Raw genomic sequence first — 17,126 nt, 5'->3', positions numbered from 1 at the left:
GCAAAATGACCATTTTGCCCCTAGGTTCTTTTTGTTCGTTTTTGAAACGACACTTCTGCATTTGTTTCCTTTGGGTTCCGTGACCTCATTAAGGGTCTCATTGGTATCTTAGAGACGCATTGTACCTCTAGAGACCATTGTTTCACCTTTCACTTCCGTATTTCGGATCCATTATCGGGTCATCTTTTGGTTATCACTGACGCACCGGGTTTACAAAACTTGGGCCGTCACAGAAAGGCTAGAAATGCTTTTATTTATGCAGACTCTGTCATAACAGAGCAAGAAGTTCTTTCTCTAGCTTTGAAGCAATGGAATGAATTTAAACAAGTTATGGATGATCAATTCATACATTGTAGCAGTCCGGGAATTATTCGAACAGAGGCATGGCAACCTCCACCCAATGGTGTTCATAAGTTGAATTTTGATGCTTTTTTTTGGCTCATTCCAGTGAAGCTGCAGGTGGATTTGTTGTTCGCGATTCTGACGGGTGCATTGTCAAAGCTGCCATCTGTTCCTTGCCACACATGACTTCTGCTCTAATGGCCGAAGCTGCAACGGCTCAAAAGGCTCTCAAATGGAGTTTGGAGGGGGGGCTTTAATAATTTAATTGTTGAAGGGGATTGCAAAGTTCTTCTTGATTCCAAGAGTCCTCAGAGTTGCATAGCTGCTATTTGGGACAATATTAGTTTTTTGCTTTCCAAGTTTCAAAGCATTTCTTTGAAGTGGGTTGGTAGAAAATCTAATTCAGCTCATGTATTGAGTCATCTGCGTTTGAAAGAGAAAAGTGATATAATGTTTGATCTTGTTATTCCAAAAGTGATTCAAGAAGCTGCCTTTGTGGACTGCCATCAGTTGTAATGTGTTTTTTCTTTGAATCAATGACATCTTCTTTCTTGCCTTGAAAAAATAAAAATAAATAAAAAAATAAAAAATAGTTAGTTATCATCAAATTCCTTCAATTTTTTATGGATTTATTTACCTTATTATGTTTCTCTTAAAATCCCATCAAATTCTAATTCTTTTAAAATTCCACACATTTTAAACACGTGAAATTCTATTTTAAATCCAATTCAAATAACTCATTCTAAACTCACTAGCAACTCACTCACGCATAACCCAAAATCGTTAAGCATTTATTATCTTAACCTTTCTTAACTCATTCTTCGACGCAAAGGATGATTTTGAATATAAAAAGTTAAGAGACAATATTAGCATTCTACTTTTCTACACTTACACTATATTTTTATTTTCCTTTTTTAAAGTAAATGACAAAAAAAAACCCCTAAACTGATTAATGCATTATCTCTTATTTCGTTATACCCTAACTACCCTTTATACTATAAATTTTTCTTTTTTGCCTTCTTTACTTACTTTAATGTTTTTTTTTTTTCAAGAAAAATATATTTAATTGACTTTTTTTTTTTTTTTTTTTTTTTTTTTCAGGAGCCTAAAACCAACGTAATCCATTACAAGCCTCTCTCTCACCACTCTCTACCCAATTTACAGACAACACAAGCTCTCTTTTCCTCGATTCTTATTTTTAATTAAATTTTTGAAGGAGATGATATGATTTACTTGGATATGGTCTAAAGCTTTTTTTTTTTTGGCTCTCAAAAACAAATCCACATTACGATTAGGGTCTTGTTTTCAAATATTTCCTCACTTCCATTTTTTTTTTTTTTTTTTCCAATTTCCACAGCATATTACTTACTCTTTAAATAAGACGACCTATGTGGAAAGAGGAGAATATGAAGTGGAAATTGAAAAAAAATATATGTATCTCCAAAGGACATTCTTGAACTTTAGTACCCAGTTTTTAGCAACCAAATATAAGAACGGAGTCTCCAAGCTTACTTTGAAGATGGACATCTAATGCCTTTCAACCTCGTTCTCCACCTACGCTGCTTCCTCTTGATTTCGGTGAGGGCCAGGTGAAGTAAGGCCTTGTTGAGATCCCTAAGGCTTGATGAGTACTTAATTAAAACACTCTGAGCAACCTCCTTAATTCCAAGAGAAGATAATTTACACAACTAAAATTATTAGAATGATGGATTAGTGCTAAATTTAGTGACAAAATGGTGAAAATTATTGACCAAAAAAAATAGTAAGACATTGCGAGTGTATGGAAGGGACTTATAAGAGAGGAAAATGAAAAAAGAAGAGACGTTGACACACCACTCCAATTCAATGACAATGAGTGGAATATCTATTTCTTCCACATATCATATTGCAACTTATTTTTTTCTCTATCATTTAGGTTGCTATTATAAGTTTTTATTTTTTTTCCCCCTTTTTTTCCCTTTCTGAAATTGATATTTAATCCGTAACTATGTGACTACATAATTTTACAATGCCTAAATTGAATGAAGAAGATAGAAACGTTAATTAGGGAGAGAAAGAGGGGCAGACGAAGATATCTTTCCATAACTGAAAGGGTAATTGCAATATTCTAAAAAAAAATTATTTATTTATAAAATAAGGATCAAAAGTGTCATTTCCTTTAAAAACGTAAAATAAGGGTAGAGAGACGAGTGCGAATACCCATTCCCAAAATTAATTGGGTTAGTATATCTTATGATTGGGTTAGTATCTCTAGTCTGGTGGACTTTGGAATATTATATATTATATTATAATATTTGTTAATTTAAAATTTCACGTGTATTTTGTCCTAATTTTAAACAAGACGTTGTATAATTGGTTTGTTGATCATCTGTAAAATTGAATTAGGGTTCTTATAGACCAAATACTTAGAGCATCGATTTGAATTGTTTGTGCTTTTCACCAAAATGCAGAGGGAAGAGAGAAGAAGAAAGTTCCATGAGTCCCTCATCAACATGCTTCATCCTCCCCCTCCTTCACCACCTAGCCAAGTATCTCTCTATATATACACACACCTACACACACCTGTACACACACATACTGACATTCTCATTGCTTGAATAACGCAGCAAGAAGATGAGGAGGAAGCACTGAACAAATTACGGGAGAGTTTGAATGCGGATCATTTATCAGGTTTCCACTCATTACTATAGAACACATAAATATGCCTCAATAATTGATTTTGAAATCTGAATTTATGTATGTGTGTATATCTATTGGAATCAATTAGCATTTTGTGGATTTTTAATTTCAGATGATGAATTGGAAGAGACTAGCTCTTCGTCACCAAGCAGTGATGAGGATGAAAGTGATGCTCAGAAACTCACAAGGGCTCAGAGGAAGCGGCTTCGTAGGAAGAAACTCAAGAGAGCCGCTTCGCGACGGCAGGAAATTATTGGGCCATTGTTACCTACTGCAAGTGATTATATCAATTGTGGTGGTGAAAATAATCATGTCAAAAATGAACCTCCAGATGTTCGACGAAATGCCGCTGAGGAATCAGAGACTGTGAGTGACAATGGAGGTTAGGCTTTTGACGATGTCATGCCATTGAACATGTCTTCTGTTTTTATAAGTTGAAAAACAATCATGAAAGCATTTGAGTGTTTGAAATGCGAAAGAGTGGACATCAGAATTTGCTAGAGCTGTTTGATAAACTCATTTCTAAATGAGCTGCTCATTGGACAGTTACAGGGCAACAAAAATGGCAATTACATTACCACCTCCTAAAAGAAGATAGATTTTTTTATCGTTTTGACATGTTCAAAGAAAACGTTTTAAGTGCACCAGTTATGAAGATAGTCCACATTAAGGGTAATACTAAGGGAATAGGAGGGCCAAAGTTAATGTGGGTAGGTTGGTAAGGAAGGGTTTGGTAACAGACGGTTTGACTGAAGCCATGGTTGTAGATAGAGCGGAATGAAAACATAGGTGGGAAGGGTTTGGTAACACACAGTTTGACTGAGGCCACGGTCGTAGATAGAGTGGAATGAAAACATAGGTGGGAAGGTATGGTAACAGACAGTTTGACTGAGGCCACAGTCGTAGATAGAGTGGATGAAAACATAGGTGAGAATCGGCAACGTTTTAGCACCGAAAAGAATTACAAAAGGCTTTGACTTGAACCTCTTTTAAGTTGCATTTAGATTTAAACCTTAAGCTTTTAAATCCTCACATATGTTATTGGATTGTAATTGTTGCGTGTGTTTTGTGGTAGTTTAGGAAAGACAACTGCTTGCACCAACCAGAACAAGCTGAAGCAGAGAAGGATGGCGAAAAGGTTGGCCAGAGAAAGATCAAAGAAGTCCTCTAATACGAAGAATTATGATCAAGATCATCAACCTTCCAGTGGAAATGAAGACTCTATTCGAAATTCTGAATGTGTTGATCCAAAGTGAGATTGTGTTTGGAAATTTCTATAGATGGTGACGGTCAAAGCACGTCCAGTCCGATGCAGCTGCTAAAATGAGCAGAATTTCTTTGGATTCAATTCAGATGAGCTGTGTTTGTGCAAAGGTTTGTTAATGGCTTATGGACCTATGGTGAGAATCTTATGGGCACCAATTCAATTCCACACAAATTGGGATGAGCTTGCTGCTAATACTCATACTTCTTATTCTTGTAAATTATTTGGTTCCTTTTGTTGGATCATTAGTGATGATGATTCAACCTGAACAACAGTAATGTTTGTGACAAGAACAGAAATGAGCATTGTGTGATTGTGATTGGAAGTTTTGGTTTGAAAGTGTTGGAGAAAGTGATCCCTATGAATCAATTGTTGATGTGAATCAGCTAAACAGCAGTTTGAGCAAATTCGCCAATTTTTTTGTGAAAATGTCTGTAGATGCAACGATTTTGTTGACAAAAATTGGCCTCAATACATACGGCTTATCACGCACATGGGTAAGCTTGTGGAGGTGGAGGATATAGTCAAAGTTTATGAGCTGGTTTGGGATGTGAAGAGATCATCACAGTACTTGTTTGCACATCGACAGAGACACCGACAGGAGAGGGGTGTGTGTGTGTGTGTGTGTGTGTGTGAGCTTGGGCAACAATCTTTTGCTTTGTTAAGTTTGAGTAGGGCTGCAAATGAACCTAGTTGACCAAGCAGTGCATTGTTTGGTTTAACCCTGCCAAGCTCCAAGTCGTGTTTGGATTTGCCTTGGCATTTTTTTGATAAGCTCCAGCTCTAGCTAGTATATATATTATATATCCAATGAATCATCTAAAATCTGACCATTTTAAGCGAAGAAATTGCCATCATCTCCTCCCCTGGCGATCTTCACCTATTTATCTCCAATCTTCACCATTACTCAACTAAGCGTAGCATTATGATTCTTATCTTTATCCTCTCTTTCACCGGCTTGAATCTCAATCTCGGATTTTGTCAACACTCATAGAATATATATAGAGAGAGAGATGATGTTAATGTTGATCGAACGAGCCTAAAAAATTAGTTCGAGTTTGGTTCATTTACCAAGGATTATGCCAGCCAACTGCGACCAGTAACATACCAGAAAAGTACAAATTTCTCGAAATGCCTGTCATCGAACATTGCTTAAATTGCCATTCTTGCTCACGCTAATAACAAACAACTTTCACAGCATAAAGTTCTCCCTTTAAACTGAAGAATCTGCAGTTGACGGTTATGCACATTTTCATCGATACTTCGGTTAAAATTTTGTACAAAACAAATAGGAATTTCATTTACTACTAACAACATTTGCTTACAATTAACCCAGAAAGCCGAGTACGAAATGGGTTCCAATCCCGTCCCAGCTTATAACTACCTACTTGCATGTCATTCAATGACCTTTTGCGAATAGTACATGAAAGAGAGAGAGATGCATATCCACACACATAACTATAGGATCACAGAAACTCCACGTTTCATTAATAAGGAAGTTCATACTGTTGCAACAGGACAGATGCTTACTCGCATTTATACACACCTATATCAACTATCAGTACACCAACAAAGACGGCCGCCCCCTTCTAGGCCATTATTATCGAATTAATCATTCAGCAACCTTCAAGGTCCCGCCACTTGAGGTAAACAAGCCCTGCTTGATAATGGGTGTAAGCACCGGCAACTACCAGTACATGGAAAAGTTGGTGGCTGTGCCCAGCAATGTCAAATTTCCCAGGCATCCATCGTTCTGGAATCCTCATGGCATAAACCAACGCTCCAACCCCATAGAAAATCCCCATTAAAATTTCATAACCAGTTGTGTGATGCGCCTCAGGCTGGTCCCAGAACAAGATAAGCTTGTGCAGAATGGGAGCCACGCCAGATACGCCCATCCCAAAGAAGAGGGATGCACGAATGCTGCGATATTCGGGTTTCTCAAAAACCGGAAGGAGAGAAACCAAGATTGTGGCAATTCCCAAGAGAGTTATAAATCCCATGTAGAGATTGCAGAAGAAGGGGTCGCACATGAAGGAGTAGTAAACAGGAGGATAGAAGGAGGTCGAGATGAGGGCTGCAATCCCAGCATAATCAAGCCTAAGCATAATGTATGATAAACGCTGAGAGTAGCATGAAAGTAAGTGACATGTACTGCTAGATAGCAAGCAAAACATGGCCCCACCCAAGAAGGCAAAAAATGGCCACCGTGTGATTGGCCTCATCATCAAGGGTGCTATTATGTTTGCCAAATCTTCCTTGACATTATGCTGCATTTCATCAAAATCATGGAAAAAACCTTTAGCAACATCTAAATTTCAGGTATAAATAAAACAGATATATAAATATAAATATATGTATATACATTCTCCAAGACGCACAGAAATTAGTTTTCTAAGGCTGACTAGGGTATTTATGATGAAATGTTCATTTATTAGTTGGTATCATATAATCTTCTTAATGTCATACATTATCTGCAAAATCATATTAGAAATGTTGGAAAAGAAAGTGATATGGCGTCAGATGCAAACTAAATGAAAATTGTAGTCTATGGACGTTTGTGTCCATGTGTAATGAGAAGTTCATCTAAGCATCAAAAACAAAATATAAGGTGAGATTTGATCCTCTCCTCCCTTCTTCCCAGCCAATGGAAGCTTACTTCATATTTCCTCTCTTCCCCTACCAAAGGTAGACAAAAGAAGGGATGGACCCCTCCTTTTCCCAGGGGATGCTTCTTCCTCTCCCTTCCATCCAATTTTCCGTCCCTCCAACCAAGCAGAGTATTAGTCTTAGTAGTAGTACAGAAATGCTGACACATTGAGTTATTGCCCATCAGGTCAAAAAAAGTTTCCTCATTTGGCTCATCAAAGACAATCCAGGAACATATAAATCATCCAGAAAGGATTCTATCACACATAAAACAATAACAACCTCTAGTTATATTAATATCGTGTGTGGGATAAGCATACTGTTAGACATAGAAGTAGTAGAACAAGAAACCCATAGAGTTCTGAAGCAGATAACAAGCATTATAACAAGAAGTCGGAAGATGTTGAAGCGCAAAAGGTTTGCGGAAAGGGTGCACATTAAAGAACCATTCCTAAAGTCTAAACTTACTGCCTGGCTTCAGCTGCTAGAACAGGAAGTAATGAGCAGTTACAATTAACTACCCAATTCAAAATGAAGTTAATAATAATAATAATCAAGCACGTGTGACATTCAGCACCAAAAAAAGACTAGAATGTTGCTTTGACAACCTATTGAGTAACGTATATGCATTTTTCCCATAAGACTTCGTTCATAAAGATTACCATCAACTATAAAGCACTAAGGAAGAAGCATTACCAGAACACAAATATCAGTATGGTTGCCATGGGAGAATCGCTCAGGCAAACAATTGGTGAGGAGTTCTATAATATGCCAATTTGACGGTGATGGTATCAAATCAATTGTAGGTAATGAAGTTTTCAATTCCTCCCGAAATCTGTGCAAATCCGGCATGTTGGGTAAGGAAGGCAGGCAAGCCATAAGTTCTGCATGCAGTTTGTGCAGATCGGCTTTTTTCAGTACATCAGAAAGATCAACAACTTTTGGAATCTTCATTGCAGTGTATATTGTCAGGGAAAGGAAAATAAAGAAACCAATCAAATGCCTGAAAAAAATCATAATTTCTGTTTCAGTCAAGGAAAGTCACAAATTGTTGACCAAAAAAATCATCTGGGTATCTCTGAACTGAGAGAATCACAGAAAAAGTTTCAACAACCTATGTTACAGGCAAGTAATCAAAAAAAGCAAAAACCAAACCCATGTCAAGTTCCATATGCATGATTATATAGCTTCTTAGAATCGCACGATTCTATGATCCCATAGGCCCGAATCAATCTGAGTCGCATCTAACTCGTGGCTTTTGTAGAATCACGGTAGAATCGCTGGGATCATTTGTGGAATTGTGGGATCATATGGTTCTATTCGGTCCCAGCGATTGATGAGAACATGATACTCTGGCTCTTAACTTATTAAGAACATTTTGAAAGCAACACTTTGTGACTTTGTTCTCTAGCTCCATGCTCTAGTTACTTGAATCGAGACAAGACCAATGGCAAATCAAATCAATCAACAACTTGCCAGGCCTCGTTCTCTAGCTCCATGCTCTAGTTACTTGAATCAAGAGAAGACCAAGGGCAAATCAAATCAATCATCAACTTGCCAGGCCTCAGGCCTGGAACTTGCACTATTGAAAGCGATCATGTTGCATGTAAAGGGTATTACTAAAGAAGTTCAAGTAATTCATCTAATTATAAGTTGGTCCCTTTTCTTTTTTGCCTTGGGCCCTTGATGACTTTAAATTTAGACTCTCCTTTTTTCTTTTGAAATATTGAGAGTGAAAATAATGTTCTAATGTATCTTGGGCTAAATGTAATAAAGAGAGCCCTTGGGGATAAGGGCATTTGCACAGGGAGATCTAGGCCATTACGATCGGAAAAAAGAGAAATGTCAACGTTTAAAGTTCTTCAGTTATTCCTACATTATTTGCCACCTAAGCTTGTGTTTCTTTCATTGTTTTGATTATCGTTTAATTCTCTTCTTGATGTATCCTTTTTGGCTTCTCTTCTTATTAATATAGTTCCATTTCTTATTCTTATTATTATTATTTTATAACAGCTTAGCCAGTAGACAAGCTGGAAACAATTTTGTGGCACAATGAGAGAAGTGTTGCTTATGAACTACAGCAACGGAAGACATAGAAAAACACCTAAGAATCGTCTCAAAATTTACTGCACAAAAGGTTTTTCACCAATAGATGACTCACTTGACGTATAAATGTACCTGACCAAGACAACCACTTGATCCTAGACTGATCCATCAAAAGACAGAAGCACATATTACATTAAATGGCACTGAAATAAGCTATTCACCATTAAAAGCCCCAACTTCCAATACTTTTCTCATTTATCAAACACCAACGCAAATCAACTTGGTTTTATCCAACTAGAATATCTACACAAATCCAAGCTTTACGTATCACCTTATTTAGAGTCATAAACTATTTAATCATGAGTCAGCATGTTTTTGTCCTCACATCAATCACATTCTTCTCACCATCCCTTTATCCTAGTCCTTGACAACACGAATAATATCACTCCTTACTTTTGAAGTCTTTGGTCTTTATGAATGCATAAAGGTCTGCCTATCATCACTGGTTGCTAGACCACTCAGACAGTATTCAACCTCTTGACAAGAATCCCAGATATATCGAACATATTATTAAAGAAATTTTGCATGATATGAAAACTAACACAAGGCATAGCCGCATAGGGCCTTTTTGGTTTAGTTATCTGAAAACAATTTTCAAAAGATCCAAAATAAAAGCCGGAAAAAAAAAAAGAAAAAAAAAAGGGTTTTTAACAAACTAAAAAAAGACTAATCTCTGACACTTGCTCTTTTAATAACTCTATTTTAACTGTTCTGAAAACTGTCAACTAAATTAATTTCCTAACTGTTTTCAATTTTTCTTTCTCTGAAATAGAAAACTTAACCTAAAAGACCTATAGATTCTTACAAATCAAATCTATTCCACCACACAACCATTTAATTTATATGACCACACACTATCCACAATTTTGGTGGTAGACCACCCAAGATTTCGGAATACCATGTTTTCTTTACCATATCACATACCATCAAGCACTAAAGACATCCACTGCTAATGCTACCTACTTAAAAGACGAGAGAATCCTCATACTCATAATAGCACTTGATATAAGAACGAAGTAGACCTTTCCTTTCGCAGATGAGATTTTCTTAGAGTAATCTCCATTAATTGCACACTAAATGAATGGCTATGACTATTCACAAAGACGATTCCAAAGTCCAAACTATGCAGCATTACAACATAGTGGACAAAATATCGTTTGCACAAAAAACACACTTGATTGATGTACTCTGCTTCTAGCATTTATCAATTTTCAATGAATGAGTTAATGTTACAGCGATCAATATGCAACTATATGTATCGGGGAGTACTTTTCCGAAGTGGATTGAAGACATCAATGAATTGTTACTGTTATTAATTAGCTGAATATTTTGTTTCCGACCCCAAAACTGAAAAAGTTACCATTCAGGAAGAGTCTCATAGAATCTATTATCTTGCATGTCCATTTCTGTCCTTGGGCAAGCTCGGTTGTCAGGGGAAGGCTCCAAGGTTACAAGCCAACCATGATCCCCGTTAGCATGCATATAATGGAACAACCAGCCTCCTTCAACATTTCTCATGGTGGGTTCTGCGAGGTGTGCCCCACTACCTTTCTTAGCTGGCCTAGCCCTTAGGTTCCAACCAAGCATGGGTAGAACCCCTCTTTCACGTACAAAACAATGGTTCCAAGCAAGATGAGTAGTTTATAGTTGACTCAATATCAGTTCAAATCCCCCATTTGAGACCTCATTGAGGAGGGTAAAACCAGACTTGAAGAGAATTTTATCCAACCCTCAACATCCACAGCTGCTCCGCCAAACCCAAGATAGGGCTCACTTCAGCGGTTAGCAGTATGCTAGTCTCCCAATTGCAGGGATTAACCACTGGGTAGACATTTAAAACTGGATTTTTTGAAGACGCAACAGGCAACCCACATAACATTAAGAGGTTTTCTGACGATCAATAAGATTGTTAAAAATAAAAGGTTAAAGATTGAATCCAAAACTTCCCTTTACATTATTAAAGCATAACTTCAATTTTTTCCCCTAACACTATCTAGTATATATTCAATATATGCGTGTACAAATAAACATATATATGTATCAGTCACTACGAAATCAAAGGAATTATATGTAACAAACTGCCAATTTATAAAAAGGAAATCATCATTTAACTGCAAAGAACCCTATAGAATATTAGGGATAGACCCCAAAAAGGTCCCAAATTACTTAAAAAAAAAAAAAAAGCTCCCAAATCGAATGACAAACATAAACAAAAGCTTTAATTCTTATGAAAATTAAATATTAAATAGGGTTTAGGGCAAAGGAAAAAAAATCTTACGTCCAGACGTTGAGGGTTTCGTTGTGAATGGTGAAGATGCTGAGTAAAATCTGCTTTAACGGCCACTCAGACCTATAATGACCAACAATGAACTCATTGTCCCTCAAATACCCAGGCAATGAGTGGTATTCCACCAGCTGATACCTAACCTGCTTCCACAATCTCTTCCTCTTCCCTTCCTTCGGAGAACTCAGACATTGCTCGTCAATTGCATCCAACGACACCTCTGAATCCTCGCAAACTTGCTTCTTCTTACCCATCCCTGTCCAATCAATCAAGCAAAAATACATAACTAAACACACACACCTATATATAAATTTAAATTTGCAACCAATTGAACAGTGAATTAATACATACAAACACAAATATATATATATATATATATACATACAACTATATATTATACCTGAAATTGAGGAATCACGACCTGTGATGGACTCCGGGAAGAGGAATTTTGAGACAAATTTATACTATTACATACATATATATATGTATATGTATGTATCGAGTTGTTGAAAGGACCTTTCAGACGGAGAAAATGAGGAGAGAGAAAGAGAGCCTATCAAATGACTAACCCAGCGATAAGGGAAGATATAGACGGTAACAAAACCAAGGTTTGGCACCAGAAACTCCGACGCCAACGATGGAAAAGTGTGTGTGTGTATATATATATATAAACAACACGTGTATATGAGGAGAGAGGGGAGATGCCTTAGAGAGATGCGGAGATGCCTAGAGCCATTTTCTTTGATTATTGTGGTTACGGCTTTGGCACGATGCTACTACTACTATTAGAGAGATGGTCTAAGATATTTGTCGATTTTTGGTACAACCGACTTGAATATGATGGGCCCTACCTAATAAACGACTAGCATAAGCTTACTTCAAGGAAAGGGAAAAAAATATTTATGGAGTATATATTTTGTAACCAACCCTTATTTATAATTTCTCTAATGTTATGTTTGCAGACGGTGCCTTGAAATTGAGTTTAAAACATTTTTAGTACAAATTTTGAATTAAATTTATTTAAATTTTAAATTCGTGACACTGATTTGATACCCTCAAATATAACATAATATCTTTTATATAGTCCGAAGTGATATCTTTCCGCATCAATTAATATTTGCATTTTACATATACATTTAATAGCTGGGCTTGAATTCTTTAAGTTAAATCTTTTCTAAGTTATTTTAAATTAAATTCGCTGTAGATTCACAAGTGACATTTAAAATCGATCTACTGCTTGTGTTAAATACCGTCAACTAATTTAAGGAATGTTTGAAAATTACACCACTTTGAAATAAAAAAAATTTACTAAAAATTGAAAAGTTTTTAGATAAAAAAAATTCACCATATTTTAACGACTTTAAAGTCGTTCACTCAATCCCACAATTTTTGGGCGCCCAAAAGCTCTGATTCATTCCCTTTTATACTAAATCCCTGATATTTAAATTTAATTTCGAAGGGCATGAAATTATTATTGCCTACAATTGTTATTCTTTCTCTTGTTGAATATAGCTCATTACCTTTCAAGGAATTGAATCTATTGAGAAAAAAAAAAAAAAAAAATTATAAATATTTCCCTAATGGTTGAAATGACCAAGAGGAGTGAGAGGGAGCGATCTTTTTACGAGGGAAAGAAAACGACGTTAATTAGCATGATGAATTTTTCTTAATTAAATTTTATTTAAATTAATTGACCTGGTTTAACACAAGCGTAGATAAACTTTAAATGTCACATGTGAATCTGGAGTGAACTCCACTTAGATAATTTAGATAAGATTTAACTTGGAGAATGTAAGTCCTAGATAATGAACGCACACTTAAGATAAAATTAATATAAATTAGTTTATGCGAATTGCGTGACTTAAAAAAAGAGTTGTGTATCCACTTAAATTTCTCTTTTACGAAGGAGAGATCGTGTCATTTTGGATAATTCAAGTTCTCTTGCAATGTGTGTAACAATGATAATTATTTCTCAATCGAAATAGTTCTTTTGTGAGCTTTTACAAGTATGACTTGTGTAAATTGTTTCTCCACGAATGACACGAGGATAAGACCATTTTTTATGATAATGCCACTATTTGGGAATATAAAATATACAATATTATAAAGTGTTAATTGCTTTTTGTTCTAAAAGTTTAAAAAGAAAATGTAATTTTAATATTTAAGTTCTTCAACATATTCCCTCTCATGTGTAACATTCTTCCAATTCAATATTCATTTCAATTTTAATTATGATAGTGACACTTATGAGATATTTTTAAATGGTCTCGGGGTCATTAATCCCGACTAATCACCTCTGAATGCCCAAACAATGGCCGAGATTATGTCATAATTTTTCGGCTATAAAATAGAGAATGTGATCCTTTAATATTTAAATTTTTTAATATAAAATTTTAGTTTTTGTATAGCTTTTATAAAAGTAAGATAAAATAGGCTCTAGTCCGTATTTGTTAGGCAGCATGTGGCAATCTTATCCTATTTTATCACATCGTCCAAAATGGTCTTGACACCCTTATCAATTCGATACACTTTTATCTTACGATTTTCCCAAGGGTAATAATACTTTTTGTTTCTTACCACCGACGACATAAATTTAAATTAGGTTTTTTTAAGTATATTATTTCTATATTTGTTTATGGATAAATAGTACTTTTCCTATCCATTATGCATCATTAATTCTTTTAGAATATTTTATCATGGCAACAAATTCATACTAAATAGTTGAACTCACCTTCATATAAAGAAGATATTATTAGATTACAGTCTTAGTTAAGTTTTTTAGAATTTTATTGAATAAATTTGTTAGCCATTCAATTTCAAATTCTCTTAGATTGCGCTGGGTTACATAGAATTGAAGAAAATTTAGTTCAATTTTATGAATTATTTTTCAATAATTTTATCAATTTCAATTTTAAAATTCCAATTCCAATCGAACATAACTTTTGAATATGAAGTGCCTCGATTAGTTTATTATCATGTCCGTTTTTTATTATTGAATTTTTTTTTTAAAGTGTATTATCTATTACTCCATCATTACTTGTATTTGTCATTTCTAGGTTGTGTTCATTACTCAAAATTCTTCATTAGAATATTCTCCATTTAATAGTTGTTAAAAGTAATTCTTCCATCTATTTAATATATCAGTCTTTCTAACCAATATTTTTTAGTTAAATTCTTAATGGCATCTAATTTAATCTATATTTGTAGCGAGTCTATCTCTACTTGTATTTTATATATATATAATTTGTAAATATCTTTTTCACCATAATCTTAGCTTCATTTTTAATATTTTTTTTTTAGGGAAAACTACATATAGATAGAGTTAGGACCCTTAAATAATAAAATAGTCTATTTTAAAAGTTTACTTTTCAATTTGATTGAATTTAAAAAAATAATTACAAATGCATCAAGAATTATTTTTAAGATCCAAAATACCTTCATTCCAAAATACCTAAATATCCTTAATAGCATCACATAATTTCAAAACACCAAAAAAATTAAAAACCCTGCTTTGTTCTAGCCAATCTCAGTATTGGTGTTTTTTTAATGGATTGCCATTTGAAGTATTGCTCGAAAAAAGGGTTGAGCATAAGAGGAAAAAAAAAATATATATATATATATATATATATACAATCGAATCCATTGCAACAATTATTTTGGTCAATTCATAATGACCAAACAAGTGATTAATGAGTCTCTTATAAAATTAGATTTTTAGGATCAAACGACTTGTAAAAAATAACCATTGCTCTCTTCTTTCCTAATAACTGGAATATTTTTCTCTAACATGAGAAGAGCTGCAGGGGAATAATTTCAGCATTACCTTCCTCTTGTGTTCTTAGCAAAATAGTTTAGGTTTCTTTTGGCAAGTTTATATATATATATATATTGTTGATAATTAAACAATTTTATTACAGAAGAAAATAACAACTAAAAAGGTATTATTTTCAAATTATATTATCTTAAGAAGGATATTTAGGTAATTTGAAATAAGAGCTTGAGGGTATTTTGGCCCTTATGCTTTTGTAATTATTTTTTTTAACTCAATCAAATTAAAGTATTAACTTTAAAAATAGATTATTTTGTTTAAGTCTACATATACGTAGTTTTTCCTTTTTTTTTACTCTAGGTTCTCTTGGATTTTACTTTTTGCCCTCCTTTAAAAATATTGCTTTCATATTGTATTACTTGTTTGGAATGAGTACGAAAAAATTGACAATAGTCTTTATCTTTTGAGTTATTATATCAAATCAGTCGCTTAAGATCTTTAGTCTTTTTATCTGGACCAATGAAAAAAATAGAATCACTTCTTATGTACTCGTTGGTAATGATTTCTTATGGACCTTCATATTTCCTTGTTGATAATTTTTAAAAAGTGCTCATAAAATCATTCCCAAATGAGTCCAAACGATGCGAGGGTATTTCTTACACTTTTTTATATATTTTGCACTCTATCCTTCATTTCAAGAGGCTGAAATCTCTCACAATTATTTTCCAAATAAACAATTTAAACTTTAAACATGGTACTTGTAACTTGTCACATGTATGAAGGGGACTAGACGAACTTGAAACAGCTGGATAAAAAATAAATAAATAAAAAGAAGAAGAACTATTTTAAAAAGAAAGGGTGCTTAAAAATTCTAGGTAAATTACATTTCAAATGAGGGCAATTTAGTCAATATGATTAGTCGTTGGTAGCATCAAGATTTTTGCTGCGGCACGTCACATGAGAGAGTTCGTTGTCAATGAAATAATATATCAATAAAGATCTCAAAGATGTATGAAGAAGCTTTTTTGTTTTTATTTTTATTTTATTTTACATATGTAATATAGAGAGATTTTAAAGAGAGTAAAGAGAGGCAAAAATAAAGAAACGTGTTGAGGTCCAACTTAAAGCATAAATAGATGGAGTTTTCTTCTTAAGAAAATTAATAATATATAAATAAATAGTAACTTTTAAAAATATTAAAAATAAAAAGATGATGTGTTAACAACTAATAATAAATTATCCTGAAAAGGCCATTTCCAAACACACCCAAACTTCCTCACTCATCAAAGAAAGGTCTCTTTTCATGGTGAAAATATTTATTTCACTTTCAATCTGAATCGAACCTGCCTCTAACAATAGTTGTAACAAATGGGACTTATTTTACATTAGATTTGGATGGGGTTAAAGAGTATATAAATAGAAAGGTATATAGTACTATCCAACAACTTGACTTTTTGAGTAAATGGGCAAACGTCCACCTGTTACAATTGGTATCAGAGTCAGACCGTAATCCTTAATCTGACATCACGCTAAGCGCCCGGCCCGGAGGACGAGGGCGTTGCCTGGGTTCGGATGGGAGAGAATGTTACAGTGGGACTTGTTTCACATCGAATTTGGATGTGGATTGAAGTGTGTATAATTTGGATGTGTACAATATTAGGGAAAACTTTTTAGCCAGTTATTGATTCAGCGGCCGAAAGGTGAAAGGTCCATCTGAAAGGTCAGAATGTGCTGGGCTTGGGGTGGCAAGGTGCTCCTTCCTTTGATGCGTGTCACAACTTGATTTTGGGCTTGATCAGGTCTGCTAGTGCTAGCTAATAAAAAAACTGGACCGAGTCAACGTCTGAAATGGACCCCAAGCAATGAATAATTCCTCCTTTTGCTCCTAGTGGTGGTTTGTCTCAATTTTAAAAAATTCACACACACCACTTACGCACTTAATTTACTCATTTAAAAATTTGAATTCTCATCAAGTACAGGAGATATCATTGACCACAAGACCCTTATCAATTAGTTATATATATATATATATA

General features: G+C 34.5%; 2 protein-coding genes across 3 annotated transcripts; one reads left to right on the top strand and one right to left on the bottom strand.

Annotated features, from left to right (window-relative positions):
• Positions 1–2,636: 2,636 nt before the first annotated feature.
• On the top strand, positions 2,637–4,624 carry LOC132267007 (uncharacterized). 2 transcript variants are annotated; one of them, XM_059768043.1, is made up of 4 exons: positions 2,637–2,870; positions 2,949–3,012; positions 3,134–3,403; positions 4,097–4,624. In XM_059768043.1, the coding sequence occupies exons 1-4, from the start codon at positions 2,787–2,789 to the stop codon at positions 4,099–4,101; spliced, it is 423 nt and encodes a 140-aa protein (XP_059624026.1). In that variant the 5' UTR covers positions 2,637–2,786; the 3' UTR covers positions 4,102–4,624. The 2 variants fall into 2 exon arrangements, with proteins under 2 accessions (XP_059624026.1, XP_059624024.1); XM_059768041.1 differs by having other exon boundaries at positions 2,640–2,870; positions 4,102–4,624.
• A 934-nt stretch (positions 4,625–5,558) lies between these two features.
• On the bottom strand, positions 5,559–12,078 carry LOC132267006 (heptahelical transmembrane protein 4-like). The gene is made up of 4 exons (XM_059768040.1): positions 11,725–12,078; positions 11,319–11,580; positions 7,631–7,937; positions 5,559–6,555 (listed from the first exon to the last, which is right to left on the bottom strand). Exons 2-4 carry the CDS (start codon positions 11,576–11,578, stop codon positions 5,902–5,904), a joined length of 1,221 nt encoding a protein of 406 aa, XP_059624023.1. The 5' UTR covers positions 11,579–11,580; positions 11,725–12,078; the 3' UTR covers positions 5,559–5,901.
• Between the last annotated feature and the right edge of the window lie 5,048 nt (positions 12,079–17,126).

Source organism: Cornus florida, unplaced genomic scaffold (assembly GCF_030987335.1).
Source record: "Cornus florida cultivar Cherokee Brave unplaced genomic scaffold, ASM3098733v1 CherokeeBrave_3.0.0_Hap2_Chr07, whole genome shotgun sequence".
Classification (NCBI taxonomy): domain Eukaryota; kingdom Viridiplantae; phylum Streptophyta; class Magnoliopsida; order Cornales; family Cornaceae; genus Cornus; species Cornus florida.
Note: the sequence above shows the minus strand (reverse complement) of the source record. Positions and strands in the feature narration are given on the sequence as shown.